General features: G+C 46.1%; 2 protein-coding genes across 3 annotated transcripts in view; both read left to right on the top strand.

Annotated features, from left to right (window-relative positions):
- Positions 1-4,571: 4,571 nt before the first annotated feature.
- FPGT (fucose-1-phosphate guanylyltransferase) lies at positions 4,572-8,740 on the top strand. Its single transcript, XM_038144653.1, has 4 exons — positions 4,572-4,726; positions 4,951-5,118; positions 5,945-6,037; positions 6,793-8,740. The coding sequence occupies exons 1-4, from the start codon at positions 4,657-4,659 to the stop codon at positions 8,253-8,255; spliced, it is 1,794 nt and encodes a 597-aa protein (XP_038000581.1). The 5' UTR covers positions 4,572-4,656; the 3' UTR covers positions 8,256-8,740.
- A 128-nt stretch (positions 8,741-8,868) lies between these two features.
- Positions 8,869-21,844, top strand: part of LOC119704035 (serine/threonine-protein kinase TNNI3K) — a 31,182-nt gene continuing 18,206 nt past the window's right edge. Inside the window, exons 1-7 of one of the 2 annotated variants that reach the window (XM_038144651.1) lie at positions 8,869-12,945; positions 13,534-13,642; positions 14,965-15,050; positions 16,550-16,647; positions 17,125-17,235; positions 20,765-20,863; positions 21,166-21,304. In XM_038144651.1, coding sequence (XP_038000579.1) covers positions 12,906-12,945; positions 13,534-13,642; positions 14,965-15,050; positions 16,550-16,647; positions 17,125-17,235; positions 20,765-20,863; positions 21,166-21,304 — 682 coding nt within the window. In that variant the 5' untranslated portion in view covers positions 8,869-12,905. Of the gene's footprint in view, positions 13,058-13,533; positions 13,643-14,964; positions 15,051-16,549; positions 16,648-17,124; positions 17,236-20,764; positions 20,864-21,165; positions 21,305-21,844 lie in introns of both variants that reach the window. The other variant, XM_038144652.1, reaches the window with a different exon arrangement.

Raw genomic sequence — 21,844 nt, 5'->3', positions numbered from 1 at the left:
GCTTATCTGTCCCACACAGGACACGGCACACAGGCTCCAGTGGAGTTGCCTCCCTGGGTGACCAGGAGCACTGGCCAATCCCAAAAGCAGAGGAAAACCTCTCTTCTTTCTCTGTTTCCTTCCCTGCCTTCAAAGAAAAAATTCCCAAAAGACATTTGTGCAACCAATAGACAATAATATATTTAAAACAAATAAGTGCAACAGAAACAAAAGCCATGTATTAAAGGACAAAAGTGCAGTATTGAAAAGGGAAAGTGCTGGGAATGAACAGAAAATAAGAATATTGATACTACTGCTAGGAGCAGTACAAAATAATCATTCCTGTCTTCCTGCATCAGCATCACTGTTCAGGGAGCACACCTAGAGAATGCAAAGCCAGTTTTTGCTACGAACCCCTCATTTCCATACAAGTACAAAGCTACAAGGTGGGTGCCAGGAGTCAGTGCTGCTCAGGGTCCCCCAAGGTGGGTCCTGGGGCTGAGCCAGTGCCCAGCTGAGCTGCAGCATGAGGCCACCACCCTCGCCAGGGCAACCCCAGGAGAGATCCTCAGGTGGCTTAAATAGCAAAGAACAAGCCCAAACATTTAAAAACAAACAAGGAAAAAAAAAACCACCAAAACCAAAAATCAAAACATTTCTCAGGTACATTTGCTATCAGGGAACTTGGATCCAATCCTATCAATCCTACGAAAAGTATCATCGCTTTCAGTGTAAAGCCTGGGTTACAGGATCTCATGTTCCCGTCAGAACAAACCAAACCCATCCCCCTGTCTTGCTCTTTTGTGTCTCAGGCACAAAAATCACACCACAGTCAGAAACAGACACCTTCTCCCACTCACTGAACACTCCACTGGAGTCTTTCCACTGAACTCCTTCACTCTGCTTCTCACCAGACATTTCTTAAAGAGTGATTTACACTAGGAGCAATAGTTATCAAATATTTGGTGATTATATCAAAAATAGAAACTACTACACAACATTGTAATGATGACACATTGGACTTCTGCAAGCATTTCCTCCATACTTTTTGAAGATTTTACCGTGGTTGGGGTTGGGTTGGTTTTTTAAAAAAGACTGAATGTATGGTGCCATCTCCTGGACAGTATAACCTAATCTACCAACAGTCAAGTGTTTTTCTCAAAAAACCTTGAGAGGCAATTGATTTTACTTCCCTATAGTTCACAGAATCACAGAACGGTTTGGGCTGGGAAGGACCTTAAAGTTAATCCACTCCCCTCTACTGCCATGGCAGGGACACCTCCCTCTGCCCCAGGCTGCTCCAGCCCCAGTGTCCAGCCTGGCCTTGGGCACTGCCAGGGATCCAGGGGCAGCCCCAGCTGCTCTGGGCACCTGTGCCAGGCCTGCCCACCCTCACAGGGAAGAATTTGTCCCTAATCTCCAATCTAAATCTCTCCTCTTTAGTTTAAAACCATTTCCCCTTGTCCTATCGCTATGTGCCAATGTAAAAAGTCACTCTCCCCCTCTTCCTAAGTTCCTTTAGAGACTGGCAGGGGCTCTGGGCTCTCCCTGCAGCACGCCCAGCTCTCCCAGCCTGGCTCCAGCCCTGCAGCAGCTCCGTGGCCTCCCCTGGACTCTGCAGCAGCTCCAGGTCCTCCCTGGGCTGGGGATCCCAAAGCTGGGCACGGTGCTGAGCAGCCCTGCAGCGCCAGAAAGGTGCCAGCTAGCCCACCCCGAAGAAGGGAGAAGGCAACCCAACACCCAACCCATAAGGTGACAGCTTACCTTCAGACTGTTTGTGTATAGGGAGAGAGAGATGTTTTCCTGGGCTTTGTAAATGTATTTCTAGCAGGTATCAACGTCTGTTTAATTCTAACATACTGCCCCGTGGGACTCATTAGCAGTTTAACAAACTGTCCGGGTACCAACACACAGCAGACAAAAAGACAGAATCTTAAAATATTGTAGGTATGCCTACAAAAATAATCTGGGTGAATGATGAAGGGTGTCAGGGAAGTGCTCAACCAAATCAAACATTAAAAACATTCCTGAGATGGGCTGTTTAAATATTAAATAAATACCCTGAACTTCTGCAAATGTCAAACAGGAGAAATGATGGAATGCTATTTTTCCTAATCTGTTTCCCACTGTAATTATGGACTCTATACTCCAGCTAAAAAGATCATTTATCTTCTGCTAAGCATTTCAATTGCTTTGTCTCCAATAAATTGAAGATATTACCTTTGACAGGTATCTAAGCCCAGCATAGTCACAGCTGAATTGCCTAGAAAATAGTTAACATTTTTCTTACATATGAGTTTAATAAAATGTTTATAAAATATTTCACCTCTATTTTTGTGGAAGTTTTTTTACCAAATTATGTATTGCTAAAAAAATAATTTCTTCTACCCAGAAAGATTTTAAGGAGGGAAAGGTTATTTACAGGCAAATGGTCTGAATTGTAACCCCTTTTTTTTTAATACCACCAGTGTAACAATATTTATACTAATATACAGTAGTATGCAAATAACAACACATGTAAGTTATTTCCATGAGCTGACCTGGCCACCAGCATGCAGCGGGGACATTTCCACTGTGACACAGATACACAGATAATTTATGCAAAACAAACCCAAACCATAAGTAACTGCATGTGTGAGAACTGGGAAACTAATCAAGTAGAGACAGCACTAATGAGCGCTGGCAGGCAGGAACAAGGGCTGTGCCAGGCGTGGGGACGGAGGGAGGGGAGAACTCATCCGTGGGAACGGAGCAGGGCACGCTCTGCAGATCCTGGGCACGGACGCACAGGATCAGTGAGGCTGGAAAACACCTTGGGATCACCGAGTCCCAGCTGTGCCCAGTGCCCGCCTTGTCCCCAGCCCAGAGCCCTGAGTGCCACCTCCGGGGACGGGCACTCCAGACCTCCCTGGGCAGCCCCTGCCAAGGCCTGAGCACCCTTTCACTGAGGAAATTCTTCCTGCAATTCTTCCTGCTTATTCCACACCGGTTTATTTTTGCCACCTGAACCATGTAGGCATGTCCTCCCATTTTTATGCAGCATTTAAAATCCAGTTCTAAGAAAAAGGACCAGTAAGAGCACACAGATTCACAGCACTTATCAACACACTTAGTTCACCTTGAAATACCAGATATTTACTGTTCTGGGTGGGATTATAGGAAATCTGAGCTAAATCAGAGACTTTACTTTAGTAATTATTTTCTGTTGCTATTTAAGGCAGGCAAAGCTGAGCAGCAGGTCTGGTGTTACAGGTCCATCACTGCTGAGAACAAGTATTTCTCACTGTGCCTCTGCTAGGGCTTAGATTACAGAAATGACATAAAATCTCAGCACTTCCATAAATATTCAGGGCTTGAGCATTTTCCATCTGAGGTGTTGGAGGGACTTGGGCTCTTCCACTGGCAGCACAGCTCACACCACAGGGGTGGGAAACCTCTTCCTCACACAGTTTGATGGAATTCGGTGGAATAAGCGTGCTCAGAAACAAATGCCTGTGCTTGTTTTTCTACTGCATTACTCTAGCACAGCAGTGAGCAAAGGGATACCTGTTCAGTGATCAATTTAGCTCGGGTTTGTCCTGTAATCCCCACACAAGCGAGGAGCCAGCGCTGTGGGGGCTCTGCTGGGAGTGGGGACATCCTGGGGATGCTGGGTCCAGCTCCCGAGCCCGAGAACAACGGAGACCCTGCACAGCCCGGCGAGGGGGCAAAATGTGCGGGGCCTGCAGAGCCTGGGCGCTGAGCAGAAAAAGGACTCCTGGAAAAGCTGTGACTGCTGGTCAGCATTGCTGTCAGCAAGGAAAACCCAGCACAAAAGAGCAGAAGAGATCATCGCCCTTACTGGAGTGAGTCGAGAGCACAAGAAGGATCAAACGGATCTTTGTGGTGTGCATTGCTCTGATTAGGACTGTTATCACCTGCATCACAGCCTCACACTGAGGAAGCACAGTGAAGCATTTATCTTTTTTTCTTTAGTCTTCTCTGTCAGCGGTTTACAATCACGAAAAACTATGGATTTATCGTTCATTTTTTTAACTTCATAAATTCTTTTTTTTTTTCCTCAGTAGCTCCTAGTGTGCTCTTACAGCTACTTTTTATTGTGAGATTTGTGTATAATGAGATCTTATCACAGCAAAGCCTTCTTTCATTCCCCTCTGACTGCATTTGGTATCTGTAATCTCAACAGACTCTGAACACAAACGGAACCCGCAGATCAAAACCCACAATATCCGAGGCAAGGAACCGCAGAACGAAAAACCTTCAGCTGGAGAAACCTTCAGCTGTGTGACTCCTGCGGGTCGCTATCAGAGAAAACAGGCGCTAGCAGCCTGGCAGGTGCCGCTCCCCAGCTCCCAGCGCTGCTCCGCCGCCCGGCGCGCCCCGAGGGCAGCAGGAGCGGCCGGGAGAGGGCAGGGGGGAACGGGCAGGGGGGAACGGGCCAGCTCAGGCGCCGCTCGGACTCTGCTCCTCAGCGGATTTGCACACCGGGCACCCGCCTCCATCCCCGCCGGGCGCAGGGAGCGGCCCCCGAGCCGAGCCCGGCCCCGCAGAGCCGCCCCGGCGCTTCCGAGCCGCCCCGGTCCCGCCCGCCCAGGCGGTCCCGAGGGTTCCGCCCGCCCTCGCCCCGGCGGCGCTTCCGGGCCGCGCTGCGGGCCGGGCCCCGGCGCTGGGCCGGGCATGGGGCAGCGCAGCGCGGCGCGGCGGGAGCACACGGCCCGGCGGCTGGCGCGGTTCGCGGCGCTGCGAGGTGCGGCGGGGCGGCGGGGCTGGGGGCGGCCCGCGAGGCCGGGTCGGGCCGGGCCGTGTCCTGCGGAGGCTGAGCGGGGCCGGGCCGTGTCCCGCGGGGCCGGGCCGTGCCGCGGAGGCTGAGCGGGGCCGGGCCATGTCCCGCGGGGCCGGGCCGTGCCGTGGAGGCTGAGCGGGGCCGGGCCGGGCCGTGCCGCGGAGGCTGAGCGGGGCCGCTCCCCGCAGGCGCGGCCGCCCGGCCCGGCGAGCTGTGGGACGTGGTGGTGCTGACGGCGGCGGACGCGGCGCAGGCGGGCGCGTTCCGGGAGCAGCTGGCGGAGAAGCTGCGGCGGGAGCAGCTGCCCAGGGCCGTCCGGTACCTCGTGTGCGCCGACCCGCCGGGGCCCAGGATCGGTGCGTGGGGCTGCGGGGCGCGGGGGCTCCGCGCTCGGGCTCGGTGCGGGGTAGCGGGCAGGGGGGCGGCGGGAGCACGCGTGGGGCCGTGGTGGTGCCGGGGAACGAGCTGTACCGCTCCTCAGCATGGCCTGTGGCTATGGGATAGCATAACTCGTGTGTTACCCATTCATGCTTACCTTGACCTGGTTATTTAAACCGTCTGATTGTGTTTTAGTACACTGCCCAGTGGTGATGTAAAATTGGTCTCACTGCTCATAATACCATGCTGTAATTCTTAATTCTTTCTTCGCTTTGATGTACAAATTAAGTAATCTCAGTATTATCTGCAGTGTAGAGTAAAATGCAGAGGTTAATTATCAGGAATCTGTCGGTTTTAAGTTGCAAGAGCTCATAAAATATCCCAAACCATTCCCTCAAATCCCAAACGTTCCTTATTTCCATACTGTAAATGTCAGGAGTACTTCTGAACACTGCCTTGAATCCGTTAGTAGGTTTTTATGTGACTTGTTTCTTACAGGAGCTGGTTTTTGTGGCTGAGTTATGGCCTATTTGATTGATTAAATGCTTCAAATTGTGGGGCTGTGCAGAGGTGACTGGGAGGGGAAATCAGAGATTTCCCTGGAGCTGTCTGCTCAGGATGCCATCCCCTCAGAGAACCCAGACTTCCAGAGGGACTGTCCATCAGCTTCTGTGTGTGACCTTATCAACCATGATATGGTAGAAAGACTATCCCATCTCTGGCTGGGCACCAGTACACCTCACCTGTCAGAACAGGTGTGTAACTGGAGCTCTTCTCACAGATACTAACATACTTTTTCTTCAGGAAATGGTGGATCAACTCTTCACGCTCTTCGGTGCTTGGAAGAGCAGTATGGTGATCAGTGGACTTCCTTCACTGTACTGCTAATCCATTCTGGTAAATTCAGTTTTATATATTTTGCTCTAAAGTGATACCTTTTATTTTGTTCTTCCTTAAAATAATAAAATGGCAGAGGAGCTTGAGTTCCAAAATACAGTTCCCTGAGAAAAGTAACCAGTGTGTCTGATCGTTTGAAATTAGGTTGCTGCTTGCAAGATGTTACTGTCACTTCAGCATTTCTTCTCAGCACTGAAGTTGCTCGGTCAGTGAGAAAGATGTGATTCACAGGTGTGATTTAAATTTCTGCCTTGAAACGTCCATTTAAGGAGTACAACCCTCTCTCGGGGGTCCTTGGGCTCCTCATGCCTCTGGGCAGGCTGAATACTTGCCTTCTTATCCACTGAGGCCACTTCCAGATGTGGGAGAACATCAGTGCTGCAGAGGAGAAAGAAACCAAGTGATAACAAGTGTTGTGACCAAACCTTTGCCTTTTTGACTCATCACTGGCTTAAAATTCCCATCGGGAATGTGGTGGTTCTCCTCCAGGCAAAAAGCGGGTAACGTTTGCTTTTGTCACTTCAGCGACAGATACTCTGAAACAAAAAGGTAACAGAATCAATCACAGTTTTACTATGAGCTAAATCAGGCAGGCTGGGCTTTGGACGTAAGGTCAGATGTGCTTTGAGCCTTGGTGTATGACCGAGCTGAGGGGTTGTTAATGCTTTTGTGTACCTGTGAAACAGCTGCCTAGGTTTAGTTTTTTGCTCACTTACATACAGTGTCTCTGAGGAACTAAAAGAGTTTTATTCCAGGTGGTTACAGCCAGCGTTTGCCAAGTGCAAGTGCCCTGGGCAAGATCTTCACAGCCCTGCCCTTGGGCGAGCCCGTGTACCAGATGCTGGAGCTGAAGCTGGCCATGTACATCGACTTTCCCCGGCACATGAAACCAGGAGTCCTCGTCACGTGCTCGGATGACATAGAGCTGTACAGCACTGCAGTCACAGAAACCATCACCTTTGATAAACCTGGCTTTACTGCCTTGGCTCACCCCTCAGATCTGGCGGTCGGCACCACGCACGGGGTGTTTGTGCTAGATCCGTCCAGTTTTTCAGGAAAGGGAGGACTGGAATATGGATCATGCTATCGTTTCCTGCACAAGCCTGACGTGCAGACCATGCAGCAGAGTGGCGCGGTGTGTGTGAGGGGGGATTGCCCTCAGCTCAGCTCCCCTGGGAGCTGCGGGGACTCGGCCGTGGCCTCGGAGTGTGTGTACACGGACAGTGTATTCTACATGGACCACAGCACTGCCCAGCAGCTGCTGGAGTTCTACAAGCAGATGGGCACTCTTTGCTGTGAAATAGATGCGTATGGTGACTTTCTCCAGGCCCTGGGGCCTGGAGCCACTCCAGATTACACCAAAAACACAAGTAATGTCTGCAAGGAGGACTCAGGGTTGGTGGCAGTGCGGCAGCAGCTGTACTCCCTCCTGCAAGGCACCGCCCTGAATGTCATAGTCCTCAACAACTCCCAGTTCTACCACATCGGGACTACTCAGGAGTATTTGTTTCATTTTACTGCTGAGAGCAAACTGAGATTTGAGCTTGGCTTGCAGCCTGTGGCTTTTAGCATCTTCCCTGGCACAGCCAAGACCTTGGATCAGTTGAGCGTCATCCAGAGCGTCCTTGAGCCCGGGTGTGTGATTGGGCCTGGCTCTGTCATTGAGTACTCCAGAATTGGGCCTGAAGTCTCAGTAGGGAAACGCAGCATTGTTAGTGGGACCTGCATAAATTTCAGTGTAGACATACCCTCAGACTGCTTCCTGAGCTCAGTAAGTGTGAAAATTACTGATCGAGTGGAGTATGTCACCATGGTGTTCGGTGTAGGCGACGACTTGAAAAAGGGTGTGAAATTGCTGTCAGATATACACTCCCTCCAGTTTTTTGGAGCCAGCTTACCAGAATGCCTTGACCTCTGGAGCTTAGAGGCTTCGGACCAGCTCTTCTCCAGTGAGGACACACGTTTGGGGCTGTGGACTGCAAGGATTTTCCCTGTTTGTTCTACTCTGAGTGAATCAGTTAGGATGGCGCTGAACATGCTGAATTCCGTGCAGCACAAGTCAGCTTTCAAACTGAGTGGCTTTCAGCTTTTGTCTGTTGAAGAAATGCGCACCTACAAAGATGTGGAAGACATGCTGAAGTTTAGGAAGCAAATTTATGATGAAATCTGCCTACAAAGACAAAAAGAGAAGTCTGATTATAGAATGAACAGTACTTGAACAAACCTCCTGTTTTCATTTGTGGACGATTGATTACTGCCCAGCTTGTAAGAATCCTAAGGGAAGAGTACACAGATCTCTTCTCTGATCTCATTGAAGTAGAAATGAAGAAATTGCATAACATTAATAAAGCAGCAAATGCAGATCAAGTGTTCTTTTAATTAAAACAGTGAAAAATTTCAGATCTAAAAACAACTATTTCATGACCTTTTGTGGGTTGCATGTTATGTCTTGTAGTTTTTTGTCAGAGTATGATACAGGAAAAAATTGTCTATTTGGCTGAAAATGGCTTTAAAACCTTTTAAAAGGTAGAATATTAGCTCCAGCAATGTGGAATAATGCAACAACTTAATGTTTCTTTCTTTTTATGCTGCCATTTTGCAATACAGTTTCAAACAGTAGTTGGGTAGAGGTAAAATGATTAAAAGTGCTTTTAATTTGAGACATCTTGTCTTGGGCATTAATAAATTTTTCTCTTTTGTTTCGTAACTTTTTATCCTTTCCTGGTTTTTGTCAGAAGAAAAAAAGATTGGCATGAGTGATTATTCTTCCCCTTGTGGCTCGTAGTGCTGGGGTCAGCACCAGTCATCAAGACATAATGATTTTTTTTCTAGTAGTTGTTGGAAGTTGGCAGTGTGATGGAGAAGCTGCCAGCTCTTTGTTACCCACGGATTGACTGATGTGTGCCATGCTAAAAGCAGCACCTTGTATTTCTCTGAACTGAACTGTTGCAGTCTTTGCTGTCCTTGGTGGGGTGGAGCAAAAGCCAGAGAGGTTTCTTGTGGGTGGCACTACAGTGTAGATCTGCAGAGAAATCCTCTTCCCATTCTCCCCCTTCTGCAAATAAAGTTAATATTAAGTCCTCCCGTTTCTAGTTTAGATGCCCAAGATCCAGCTCCAAACAGATAAATCTGCTATTTTTAGGAGTATGCTGTTCAATGTATCAGTGTGATTCGGCTGTAAATGTGATGCACCTTTTTCTCTTGAATGTCTCTGTAGGTTTTCATGTTTTATTTAATGTCTGATGATGACAGTGTTTATCTCCCTGCTGACTGAAATCCCAAATGACACCTTTCCTATGCCACCTACGAGGCAGCAGAGTAACATCCCCTGAGCATTACCCACCCTTCTTTACCCTGCACTAGGTTTCTTCTTCGTTAATAAACCTTCCAAGAAGAAATACAAAGAAGTTAAACCTGGAGGTTGGGAATTGCTAGAGTTGGCTTCAAAGGAATAAGAATTTCTGAGCAAATAGAGAGTCTAACAGTCAGTATGAATTATTAATTAAACAATGGAAGCAGTGGGTTTGGGAACACTCAAGTCCAAGATAAACCCTTTAAGTCACAAAGTGAAAGTAGTCGTAGAGCATGGAGTTGCCATTTGTATATCATCCTGTTTGCATGATTTATTCATCTGTTGTTGCACAAAAGATTTTAGGAGAAACATGTTTAATGCAGGCTTTGCATCTTGAGTTGGGCACCAAACTTTGGTACAGACTTGCCTGAGGGTTGCTGCTCTGCCAGGTGAGTTCTCTGAGTGTTTGGTAATGCATCCTTTTAACATGGTTATCCACTTTAACTCTTACAATTGCATTTGTTCTGATTGCCCTGAGTGCCAGGTATTGATTTCATTCCTGAAAGCAAACTGGATAAAAATAGGAACTGGATTTGTTTCTGGCACATAAGTACTGGGAGAATGAGGAAGAACGGCGGTGGAACGACTTGTGGCAAAGGTTGCGGCAGGTCGGGCCAGCAGCAGCTGCTGTGGTTTGGGAAGCAGTGTGAATTCCAAGACAAAAAAAAGGAGTGCCATCCTGGTGTCCTGATGGTAGCCACGGACTAGCACAGCTAGCCCCCAGGTCGGATCTTGAGGCAAAGGTTTTAATGAAAAAAATCTGTTATAATGGAATAAGCATGGATTTACCAGGAAAGAAACATTGCTTTAATTCTGTGTCACCCACTGCTTTCCTCTTACTCTGAACGTTTTTGTCTCAAATTGAGAAGGCAGATTTCGGTCAGTATTAGCCCTGGATAACATCAGCAGTTATAGTGGATGTACTCTACAGGTATGGGAATATCTGGTGGTGTACCATTCTTCATTTTTACACTGCAATCAAGTTCAATGTAAAATGTTACGAAGAACATTACAATATATATTTTATTCATAGAGAGTTATATTAATTATTTTCCCATATGGAGGTATTCAAAAGCCACGTGGATGTGACAGTTAGAGACAGGGGTTAGTGGTGGCCTTGGCAGTGCCAGGGGAATGGTTGGACCTCATGGTCTGGGAGGGCTTTTTCAGTCCAAATGCATCTTTGATCCTACAGTTCTCTGTATTGCAGCTATTTATGAAGTGTGTACATTTTTAGCTATAACACATTGCAGTGCTTACAGCAAGGGTCATGCTGCAGTGTGAGTACATCCTATTAAAATCAAGAAGCCTGCAGACCAGACCCTTCCTGACAATAATAATCCAAGGCTGAGGTATTCAATCCATGTATGTATTTTATCCATCTATTGCATTTACAGCCCCAGGTAATCTGTGTGTTTCACAGTCTGCTTTTAATGTCGATGATGACAGTTTTCTCATGCAGCCAGCTGGGATAAATGTGTCCCAAGGAAATTGAGAAACTTGTGCAAGGCCACCCAGTAAAACTTCACAGCAAAGTCAGTAATTTGGGGGTGGCTGGTTTCCAGTACCAGGCTCTTAAAACAAGACCATCACAGCATCCTGGCCCATGATTTTCCTGCAGTCTGAGTGATGAAGGATGCAGTCATGAGAGTGCCAGGCATGCAGGACGTCTGTGGATGGGAGTCATCTCCTGAAACCTAGAGTTCAATTTTGGCTGATCCTCACAAATTCCCAGATGGGTGCAATGTTCATATATCCTCTAGATCATTGCCTGTCTCCATCTATCCTGAAATGCAATTCGGGCTGGTACAATCTCAAACAAACTCGAGATGAGCTTTTAATGATTTTTTTCATGTCAGCTTTCTTTATTTAATTAGTTTTGCTGTGTAGTGCAATAATAGGGCTCATAATGAACATGATTGCAATGATTTCCCTGAATGCCTTGAGCACGCGCCGTGATCAGCAGAGGTTTAGCCCTGCTGTCTGCGTTATCCTGAAACCTGAGAGGGGGTATTTCAGTGACCTTTGGTGCAGGAAACTGGAATCTGAGACACTGGGCACTTAACAAAGAGCACAAGGGGAGGCAGCTGAAATAAAAATGAGCAGCTGCGAAGATTCTGTGCCAGAAGGATTTGGGGAGCTGACGAGAGGAAGTAAGCTCCAAGGATCAGTTGGATCTGCAGAGCAATGTTCGTGCCTTGTCAGGGTGTTTTTGCTGGAGCTCAGAAGTTCCAGCCTCTTCTGGTTCCCAAACCTCTGATGTAAGAGCTTCATTTTTTGCTCTCTGCACTTGAGCCCCCATGCAAAGGCCTCTCTAACATTGTGAGGGCAAAAATAACAGCGCAGTGCTGCTGTGCACTCTGTTCACCTGCTGCCACGGGGGAGCCACTGCGAACACCTCCCCTACAGGGGCCAGGGCTCCTCTACTTTCTTTCTGAAAACATGTATTTTCTTATAGCACGCTTTCCATTTCCTGGGAATGTCACCAGAGTGGCAAAGAAGTTTATGGGAGCAGCTTACACCTTCTTCAAGTAATATGTTAACTGGGACATGTTCTGATTAATTTGCAACAAAGGTAATTTCAAAAGACTTACTCCTGTAAACCCTCCCTGAGAAGGACATTTAAAACCTCAGCTCTCCCAGTTGTTTGGTGACTGGATGTGGGAATCGGTTGCCAGGCTGGTGCCTTTCTGCAAATCATTGGTCAAATATGGCAGGATACATTGAGACAGCAGTTCAGACTCTTCTGAAGTAGATCCTTGGCTTGGTGTGTGAGTTTGTGCAAGCAGAGGGACAGGCTGGTGGTGCCAGGAGCTGCCGGGGCAGCGGGGTTGTTACAGTGGGCTGCAGCGTGTGGGAGGTTTCAGAGATGTGTGTTCTGTTGACTTGTCTGCTTGCCTGAAATCCTTCACTGAGATGAGAACTCACACGCAGAACAGCTGCCAAGGTCAATCACCACACTTTAAATACATAAATATATAAATACATAAATATAAATATTTATGTGTATGTATTTGCATTTCACTTTGAATTATATATTGCCCTTTCTAAGTGCCATACCCAAATGCTCCCAGTGCCCCCCCTGTGCCAGGGGGTTGTGGGTGGCAATCATCCCTGGCCTCTCTGAGCTGGGGACCCCCTGCACTCCTTGGGGATCCTCACAGAGCACCTGGGATTCGGGTGCTCCAATTCCCTCTTCTCTACAAAATCGGTAGCAAGCTGCCAAATTACCACTTCCCACTAGCTGTAAGTGTTCAATGGATGAAGGCAAGTGTTTGTGTGGGAATGAACTGGAGATTTTTAAGCAAGCAGAGTGGGTGTTTCTATGGCTTTAGCCCAGTGGACAGCACAGGCTGTTTCGTTCCATGCTATTGTTGCATGACATTCCTCTTGGCACAATGTTTATTTTTAGCCAGAGACTATCACAAGTATTTTTCAGCAGGACTGTCACTGCCCCTGAACAGGAATCATATTACTGCAAGAACTTTGCTGAAACAAAGAAGATAAATTGAACAAATGGGAAATTATAAATCTAGACCAACCCAGACTTGCACGGGTAACTAATGTCACTTTTTTACAGGCAGTGTGTCATCCATCCATCAGCAAGGAGCAAATGGTATTTCAGGAGATTAACTCATTCCTGGTTTACTCTTGAGTTCAAGGCTCAGGTATTGTTCTTGACTTAACCCAGTTACAGGCTGTGAAAGAAGACAAAAAAGCCAAAAAAGCTACTAAACTAAATTTATTTGGGCAATTAGATAAGATCATAGTAACTTGTATACTATGTTGATTTAACTCATACTTTAAGAGAAAAACCTTTGAATCTCTAACCTTTTTCTGCTGTGTGTCTGTTGAGGAAAAAATAGCTAACTAATGTAACCTGAACTTTAAGTTTTCTCTTGAATATTATTTAATATTAAAATATTTCTGGTAAGGATTCATACATATGCACTGTCTCTGAAATCCTTGTGTATGTTTCTGTATTGGCTGCAGCAGGAGCAGTTTAATAGCTGTAATATTTTAAGCTTGAATAGAAATATATATGAAATTGTACAATTGGATGTTTAAAAATCCAGTGTTTTGGTTACTGCAGCCTTATTTCTGTGCTTTGAAGTGTTTTATCAGTTTGGAGTTTTTGTTGCAGATGAATGGAAGAAGAAAGTCAGTGAATCCTATGCCACAGTCACGGAGCGCTTGGAGGACGACCTGCAAATCAAGGAAAAGGAGCTGGCAGAGTTAAAGCATGTTTTCAGGTGAAATATTCTGTGAATCTGTTTATTGATTTCTTTCAAATTACTATTTGTTATCAAAGAGTATTTCCAGTTTCAGGTGTTTTATATGGACAGAGTTTCTTCTGTGTGGAATGCATGTTCCTTATGTCTATTTTTGGGAATATGTCATCACAGTGCTGGGCAGAGCCCCACAGCAGAGTACCAAAATTAGTGGCTGCTGATTATTAATGCCAATATTTTACAACAAACACCTATATACCTTTGTAAAATGATTAGCTCTAGTACAATTTTGATTTGATTTTGCTGTGCACTTCTCAGTTTTGCTGGTGTGCTTCTGCAGCCAGGAGTATTGCTGAAGTGTGCCACTGTGAGCAAACACAGGAGCAGTGGGTTCAAAGTGAGGATGGTGCTGGTTTTCTCAGGATAGCACACGCTCACACACAGGCTCACCCAGCTGAGTAACTCGGATGTGTTCATTGCCTGCAAAGCTCCAGTGCCGCAAACTCCCAGCTCACGGACTGGAAATGAGTTGAGAAAAGTATCGAAACAATTTTTTTTATTGTAACCTTGTTAAATACATGTAATGGTTGCTCCTCCCTCAGGGTGGGGTTACAGAAATTCAAGTGTTCTGCAGACTCAGGGTCATGGTTGCACTGATACTGAATGGAAACTTCTATGGGCAGGCCAAAATTGAGATTCTCCCAAGCACTATTAAGTGTAGGTGTATTTAGTTTTCAACAAATGTAATTACTCAGTGTCTGATGGATTACTAACAAATCAGTCTGTGCTGAAGGAAACCCAAAAGGCTTGATGACAAAAGCTAAAATGTCCAAGTACTGTCTCATTTAACAACCTGTAAGCAAGCACAGTGATCACTGTCCCTGTGATTTCATCTGGGGAGTATAAACTCACTTTTTGATAGGCTTTTCCTGGTTATTCTTTTCATTTAGCTAGATGGCCCCTGCTCTATGCATGTCCTACTCACCATTTTAAAATCAATACACATATTTTAAAAATACATCGTAGTTATTGCATTTATATAGGCACTGAGTTTATATGGATTGTTTATATTTTTAAAGAGTCTTTCCTCTTATTTCCCTAATTTAGATAAATTTAGAATGTATATATTGTGATTGCATAGCCGGATTTCTCAGAAAACAATAAATCTGGACCACTCAACCTGATAATGGTAAAGTATTTCTAGATTTACAGACTGTAAACCGGGTATAAATTCAGCCTCGTGTCTCAAAAAATTACATTGAGATTTCTCTTTTAAGTGTTTCCCACATGCAAGAAGCTGTGCTGGAAGATGAAAGTAATCATCTGTAAAATCCCTTTTTCAGCTCTGATGAAGCCTTCTGCAAAGTCAACCTGAATTACCGCACGGAGAACGGGCTCTCGCTGCTGCACCTGTGCTGCGTCTGTGGGGGTAGGTGTCTGCAGCACGCCAGCCTGCCACCAGCACGGATTTGTTCTGCCTGCCTGCAGGACTGTGCTCCCAGGGAGCCTCCCAGCTGGAGCAGCAGCTCTCGGCATCGCTCTGAGCTGCCCTGCCCCAGGGCTGGACGCAGAGAGCCCCACAGCAGCTGATCCTTCAGCCTGACCAAGGCTCTGTGCACGATGCAGCATGGTTTACTGCAGTGTTCAGCTCATCCTAAACTGCTTCTCTGTGCATTCGTTAATCCAAACCCATCACAGAGCACTTCTGGCTCCACATTTCTGGATTCTGTCCTGGCTCAGGCTCCAGGAGAGGAACCTTGTTGTAGCAGCACTTTGCCGTACTTACACCACCAACTTTTCTACCATAATGAAAATATCTGTATTTTATTTCACATTGATTAAAAGAAGAATAGCTGAAATGCTCTAGTGACAAACATCAGCTGATAGGGCTTTTCCAGATAGCACATCAGAATACACAAGGGAAGAGGGCAAGATGTGTTCTGGGATGCTCATACAAACATACTAATGGTGGGATTTTCCACTTGGATCCACGCAGCTGCTCTGTTATCCACAAAAGAGGCATTACTTCAGGCACTTGCTTTGCTCTTGTTGTGCAATTTTCAGCAGAAATCGGCTGAGAGAGGCAGAGACTTTTACCCTGAGGTTTCAGCTCTGCAAAGTACATGCATAAATGATTTTATCAATCTTAGATGTTCACCATGAGGAACAACCTGATCCTGCACTACTGAAAAATGAGTGGGTCTTTCCTTGTCATTTTTGAGTGCAAGGTCCCATCCAAAAATGACACCAATACATGGGACATCAACGCAGTTTGGGTAGCTGAGAGGAACTTTAGGAAAACACACACTAATCGTTAGTTCTGTGAACACTCTGAGAAGGGCAAAGAGCTACTAGATCTGACATTGTCCTTGCCTACTGTCACGAGTATTCAAAAGGCAGAGGAACTTATTGAATTTATGTATTTATTCACTGTGCGTCAGAAAGGTCAGAGCAAAGCTCCTGGCCTGGCCCACATTAAGGGACCCACATTAGCACTGCCCAAAGTGACCGTCCTTGTGAGGATGCCCTGTGCAGGGAGAGCAGTGCTCCTGCTCTGAGATGGCAAAGCAGCTCAGTGACTGAGGAACCAGAGGTTCCAGAAGCACCTTCTGGTTCGTGGAGCTCTCTGCAGCATGCTCTGGATGCTAAAGGAGAAGTTTGCTTCTCCAGAAGCTCAGCTACCCCTACCAAATCCTCATTAAAGTGTGAACAGTGAGCTGGTGTGTGGCCAGACCTGCAATTGTCCCGGCCAGTGAGATATTTCCATCAACCTCATCATTTTGAAGTATCAAAATATATATTTTATTACTTGCCTCAGGTCAGCAGTTGAGATATCTATTCTCTGCTTCCAAACTCACGCAGGACCTTCTTACTTCATCTGCATGTTCTTTTCTGTAATTGTCTTTTTTTCTGCTTTTCTCTCTAAAGGCAACAAATCCCACATCAGAACTCTCATGCTGAAAGGGCTGCGCCCATCCAGACTAACGAGAAATGGATTTACAGCTCTGCACTTGGCAGCTTATAAGGTAAATTATTTTAAATAGAATTGATGATAGGAAATCAGAACTGAGCAACTGATTTGTTTGAACTCTCTAGATGAGCTCTCTAGTCATTATTTCTGGTGAAAATATAAGTTCCACATCTGTGGTGCATAGGAAAATGCCCCACAAAGAGCCCATGCACAGGAACCAGCATGTGCTTTTGCAGCGTCATCCGCGGGGTAGAATATTGCTTTGGAATGGCTGATGGAGGCATCCAGTGCAGCTCAAGACAGAGGAGTTGTCCAGTGCCGCCATAAAATCAGGATAGGGACTTTTTTAACGCCCAGGCTTCAGTACAGCAGAAGAGAGAGGCCTGGTGCTGGGCAGAGCTCCCAGCAGGAGCCCCTGGGCCGCGGCGGGTCCCTCTCCGTCACAGCCAGCCGGGGAGGCCGGGGCTGGGGCTGCTCCCTGCAGCGTGCGAGCCGGTCCCGGGAATGATGTGGGCTCAATCCTGGCCTCCAGGACAACGCAGAGCTGCTGACGGCGCTGCTGCACGGCGGGGCTGACATCCAGCAGGTCGGGTACGGGGCGCTGACGGCCCTGCACGTCGCCACCATCGCCGGCCACCACCAGGTATGTATGTCCCTTGGGCTGCGCACGACTCAGGTGAGTGCTGGTACTGGCAGGTCACTCTGGTTTATGTTGTTGTCTTTCAAAACAAAATTCAGAACTGTTAAAGTACAGCTGGGTTTTGTTTAATTTTTTCTGCATTTTGGGGAAATCGTATCTGTGCGTGTATTTTTACACTGAACAAACATGCACAAAAGACGCCGGTCAAAGGTTGGATTTGATAGGTCTTGGAGGTCTTTTCCAACCTTGATGATTCTTTGATTCTAATCGTTCTGTGCAGAATGATGGTGGAGCTGTTATCCTGAGCCCTGACTCTGGGATGGTCTCATTCACAGGTATTTAATGTCTCCTCTGTGGACAGTACAAAGAGGTCTTCTCTGAGCACTCTGGGGTTTCAAGTAATTTCTCAAACATCTGGGCCTTCTGCTGGAGGTGCCAAAGGCAGACCTGCTGTTGCTCCCACATCCTGAGCTCCTGCTGAGGTTATGGGCAAGTTTAGGATGCTCACAACCCAACAGTATTAACTCAATAAGAAATAAGCTGTTAGTAGTATTGAAAAGTTTCTTACTTCTTCCTTGGGAATGATCAGCTCTGTATCAGAAGCTTCTCCATAAATGGAGTGGGACTCTATATATATAAACTCATTTGGTTCATCTGCTGCTCAGGAAACCAAGGATCTATGGTCCAAGTTCTTGCTTTCCTTCTTTACATAGCTGTGAAATTTTCAGTCAGCTTAGAAGTTTCTCTGCCAGATAAAGTAGCCTGTTTGTCCACAATTTCATTAATATTCATGGAAACATGGAATAATTTTTTTTCAAACACCCTTATAAGGACGAGTTTTTATCCCTTGCCCTTTTCAAAAGACAAAGTCCTTATGTCTGTCTGTTGGGGTTTTTGTTGGCTCCTTCTAACCTTCAGAGTGGCTTAATTAATTGTCTATGAAGTGAAGATCATTGACTTAAGTGTTCAAAAAACTTCTGAATAAACCTTTTGTAAAACAATTTTAAGAAAAACTGCAAAGTAAGACTATTGTGCAAGTTGTTTAAAGCATTGTTTTGAAATAACATTTGGTTGTACAAGGAGAAGGGAAGCATTAGCTCCCCACCAGGCTGTGGTGGTGTGAACCCCACTGGGATGCTGCTGGCTGCCTTAGACCAGCCCACCCAGCTGCTTTCTCTGCAGCTTGGGAATGTCCCCTGGGTTACAAGCTTCCCCTTCACTCACTGTCAGTCTCCTGAGGATAAAAATCTTTTTTTTCTCCTTAGTTTCTGAAGTATTTCTATCCTTGCACATCCCTCCAGCATAGCCTCCTACTTGTGATGCCTATGACAGCTTTCAGTGCTTTCTAAGACTCCTTTTTTCTTTCCTGGAAAGATATCTTGTCTGAGAGACTATCAAGCCTGTCTCTGTACCCCTCTCATCATTTACACTTGAGTGGAGTTTGCTTAGTACAGCACACGAAATTCTATTTATCAGGGGATCACAAAGCAGCAAGCACGGCTGCCATTGCTACAGCCTGGAAAATGTGTCAAAACCCATCTAGTTTTATGTTCATCATCAGGGATGGATCCACATCACTCAACACAGTTTTTTCACCTTGAAGATCCACCTTGAAAGCTTCTAGATGAATCTAAATTTTGAATTTCAGCTCCCAAAGAGTTTGAGGAGAATATGGAGTTATTAATTTGAGTTATTCACATCCCTGAATGTGTTACAGCCTCACAGTTTATGGCTAAATTAAAATCAGGCTGATCCAAAGATGTTTCAGTCATATTAGTGTAAAAGCTGCAGGCCCAAACATCTCTTTTCAGAGACAACAGCTACGACTTCAGTTTTATTATGGTAGTTTGCTGGAAAATGTCTTAGACTAATCATTTGAAAGCCACCAAACCATTAAATCCCTGGCTGGCTGGCTCTATGTTCCCACCTCTGGCCCACCAAGATATTGAAAATTGGCGAGACACAGGAAACACAGTGGAGGGAAGCAGCTGTGTTACCTAAATAATGGAGTGTGTTCTTTATTTAGCACCTGAGCATATTCCCACCCATCCCCTGAGTGCCTGTTGCTGAGCTGGTAGAACAGAAAGATCTCAGGGGATCTTTCCTCAGATTTTTGTTATGAAGTCAAATGCTTTTTTGAGATCGGCAGCAAAAGGATTCACAGCAGAAGGATGCCAACACACACGACATTTGGCAAGGGAAATTCTGACTGTTTGTAAGGGGGTGAGGGGATCACAACGAGAGTGATGCAGCACTGAGGGCATTGCAGGGAGGATGCAGAACCCCCACACGTGGCAATAATCAGACCTGGCCCTGCAGTGCTGCCTCCAGGGGAAATCACAGCTAATGCACAGAAAACAGGTTGAAACGAACGGGAAATGGATATATTTACATATGTCAGGGCACAGACTTTAAGCAGAAAATATCTCCAGGCTTTCTTATGAAAAAAGAATCATTGAAATTGTGTAAAGAAACAATCCCTGTACACTGATGTTGCTCGGGAAGAGTTTGTGTTCTCTGAGCGCTCAGGAGCTGCACTGGTTGAACTGGCTGTCCTTGTTGTTGCGTGTTTGGCATGATTCGGGGTCTCAGCCGAGAGAGCAGGTGACAGACGTGCACAGTGGCAGCTGGCACTGGCTGCCCCCCTCGCGGGGCTCTCCGTGGGCAGGCACTGGTGTGAGCAGCACAGTGCAGGAGCTGGCCACGGCCCCGTCCTTGGTAGCCCTTCAATCCCAGCTCCTCACTCTGTCGTGACTCATGGTCCAGTGTCTTTCATCGTCATGACATTCAAAACTTTGCATCTATCAAACTGACATGCAGAACTTCTGAAGTAATGCCCAGCCCAAGCCCTCCCTGTGCCCAAGGACTCCCTCGTGCTTCAGAAACCCCCCCGCAGGCTTCAGTGTAGAGCCCAAAGAGGTTTCATTCAGGCTTCTGTTTTGGCAGCCATGCAGCAAGGCGTTTCTTGAGAGTTCACAGCTTTCAAAAAAGCATGGGCCTCCGGAAGGACCAAGAAAAATAGAAATTTGAAAGAAAGCACTTAGGGTTATTTATTGAAGCCAAAGAGCTCTTATGTTCTAAAATACAAAGAAATCTTTCCATGTTTGAGGATTTACCTTCACACATTTAAATTTAAAAGGATCTTTCATTTTGTGCGACTTTTTCACTTCTAAAAACTCTGATATGTTTACAGCTCTTTGTTCATAATGGCTAGAAGAAAATTAAAGGTTTTTCTGAGAATATCCAGACAGCCATTTCTGTGCCTCTTACTTAATAAATCAGGTTTTTTAGTGGCACACCGATTTTCAGCCTCATTTATAAAGCATCAGTGACATTCAGTGTTCAGTTCAAGTACTGTAAGCTAATCACTTTTACAAGCTGTGCCCAGCTCTGCACCTTCATAACCCGTTTGTTTGGGGCTGTTTGACATAATTTAAACCGGAGGCACGGGGTCTCAAAGTCCTGTTTCACCGGCTGAGCGCGTGTAACGCACACACGGCGCTTGCGGTGGGCACTGCTGGTTTCCTTGCAGGCTGTGGACATCCTCCTGCAGCACGGGGCCTACGTGAACGTGCAGGACGCCGTGTTCTTCACACCGCTGCACATCGCTGCCTACTGCGGCCACCAGCAGGTAACTGGGGCAGCCTCTGCTCTGCCCGGGGCACGCTGGGGCTCTTCCTCTGCTGTGCTGGTTGGGCTGGTGTCCATTCACCAGAGAGAATGTCTCTCAGAATTAATGTGTGCTTGCTTTTGAGAATTTTAATATTTTTATAGACATGCAACTTGAAAATTAGTTTTCTGTTGAATGTCTTCTCCCTGTTTTAACTTTACAGAGATGCTCACATATGGTATTACCCAATGCACTGTTGTATCTGGTTTTCTCAAAGTTTTATTTTCATGTGATATTTTGATCAACCTTAATTAAATATTTAGGTAACCCACCTGCTACTGAAGTTTGGAGCCGATGTGAATGCGAGTGGTGAAGTTGGGGACAGACCTCTCCACCTGGCTGCTGCCAAAGGCTTTCTCAACATCACAAAGCTTTTGATGGAAGAGGGAAGCAAAGCTGATGGTAAGAAAAGACATTTAACAATTCTCTTTAACACTGTGTTTTCTACACAGAGTCTTAGCTTCCTAACACATACTCTTTGTATGTGTGTCTGGGTATCATCTTTGGACAAGTGACACAAGAAAACAGCAGCTGGAAAGCTTTCCTTGGTTAAGCAGGCTGGTTTGTCATCCCACGTTTACTCTATTTTCAGTAATAAGTTAGAGGTGAAAAACAGGGGCAAAAAACAAAATTAAGATTAATTTACAGAGGTGGCTTATTTTTTAGACATTGATGCAGGCAGGGAACATGTGGCCATGTGGTGGGGATCTGTAGTCAAAGTGATTCCAATTCACAGAGGACTAGTGAACGAGGTACAGGAGAAGGATTTTAAGTCAAAATTATGGAGCAAGTAATTTAAAATAATTCCTATGGAAGTCAAATTCCACAGAAAAGAGGATTTTTCAGCACATGATTAGTATGCTCTACAGACTTCCCACTCTTCACTGTGGGCCATTTTCTGTCTGAGAAAGAGCCTGTGTGAAGACTTGATGGGCTGGACAA

Source organism: Motacilla alba, chromosome 8 (genome assembly GCF_015832195.1).
Source record: "Motacilla alba alba isolate MOTALB_02 chromosome 8, Motacilla_alba_V1.0_pri, whole genome shotgun sequence".
NCBI lineage: Eukaryota > Metazoa > Chordata > Aves > Passeriformes > Motacillidae > Motacilla > Motacilla alba.
The sequence above is the reverse complement of the archived record's forward strand: the minus strand, read 5'-3'. Positions and strand labels throughout refer to the sequence as shown.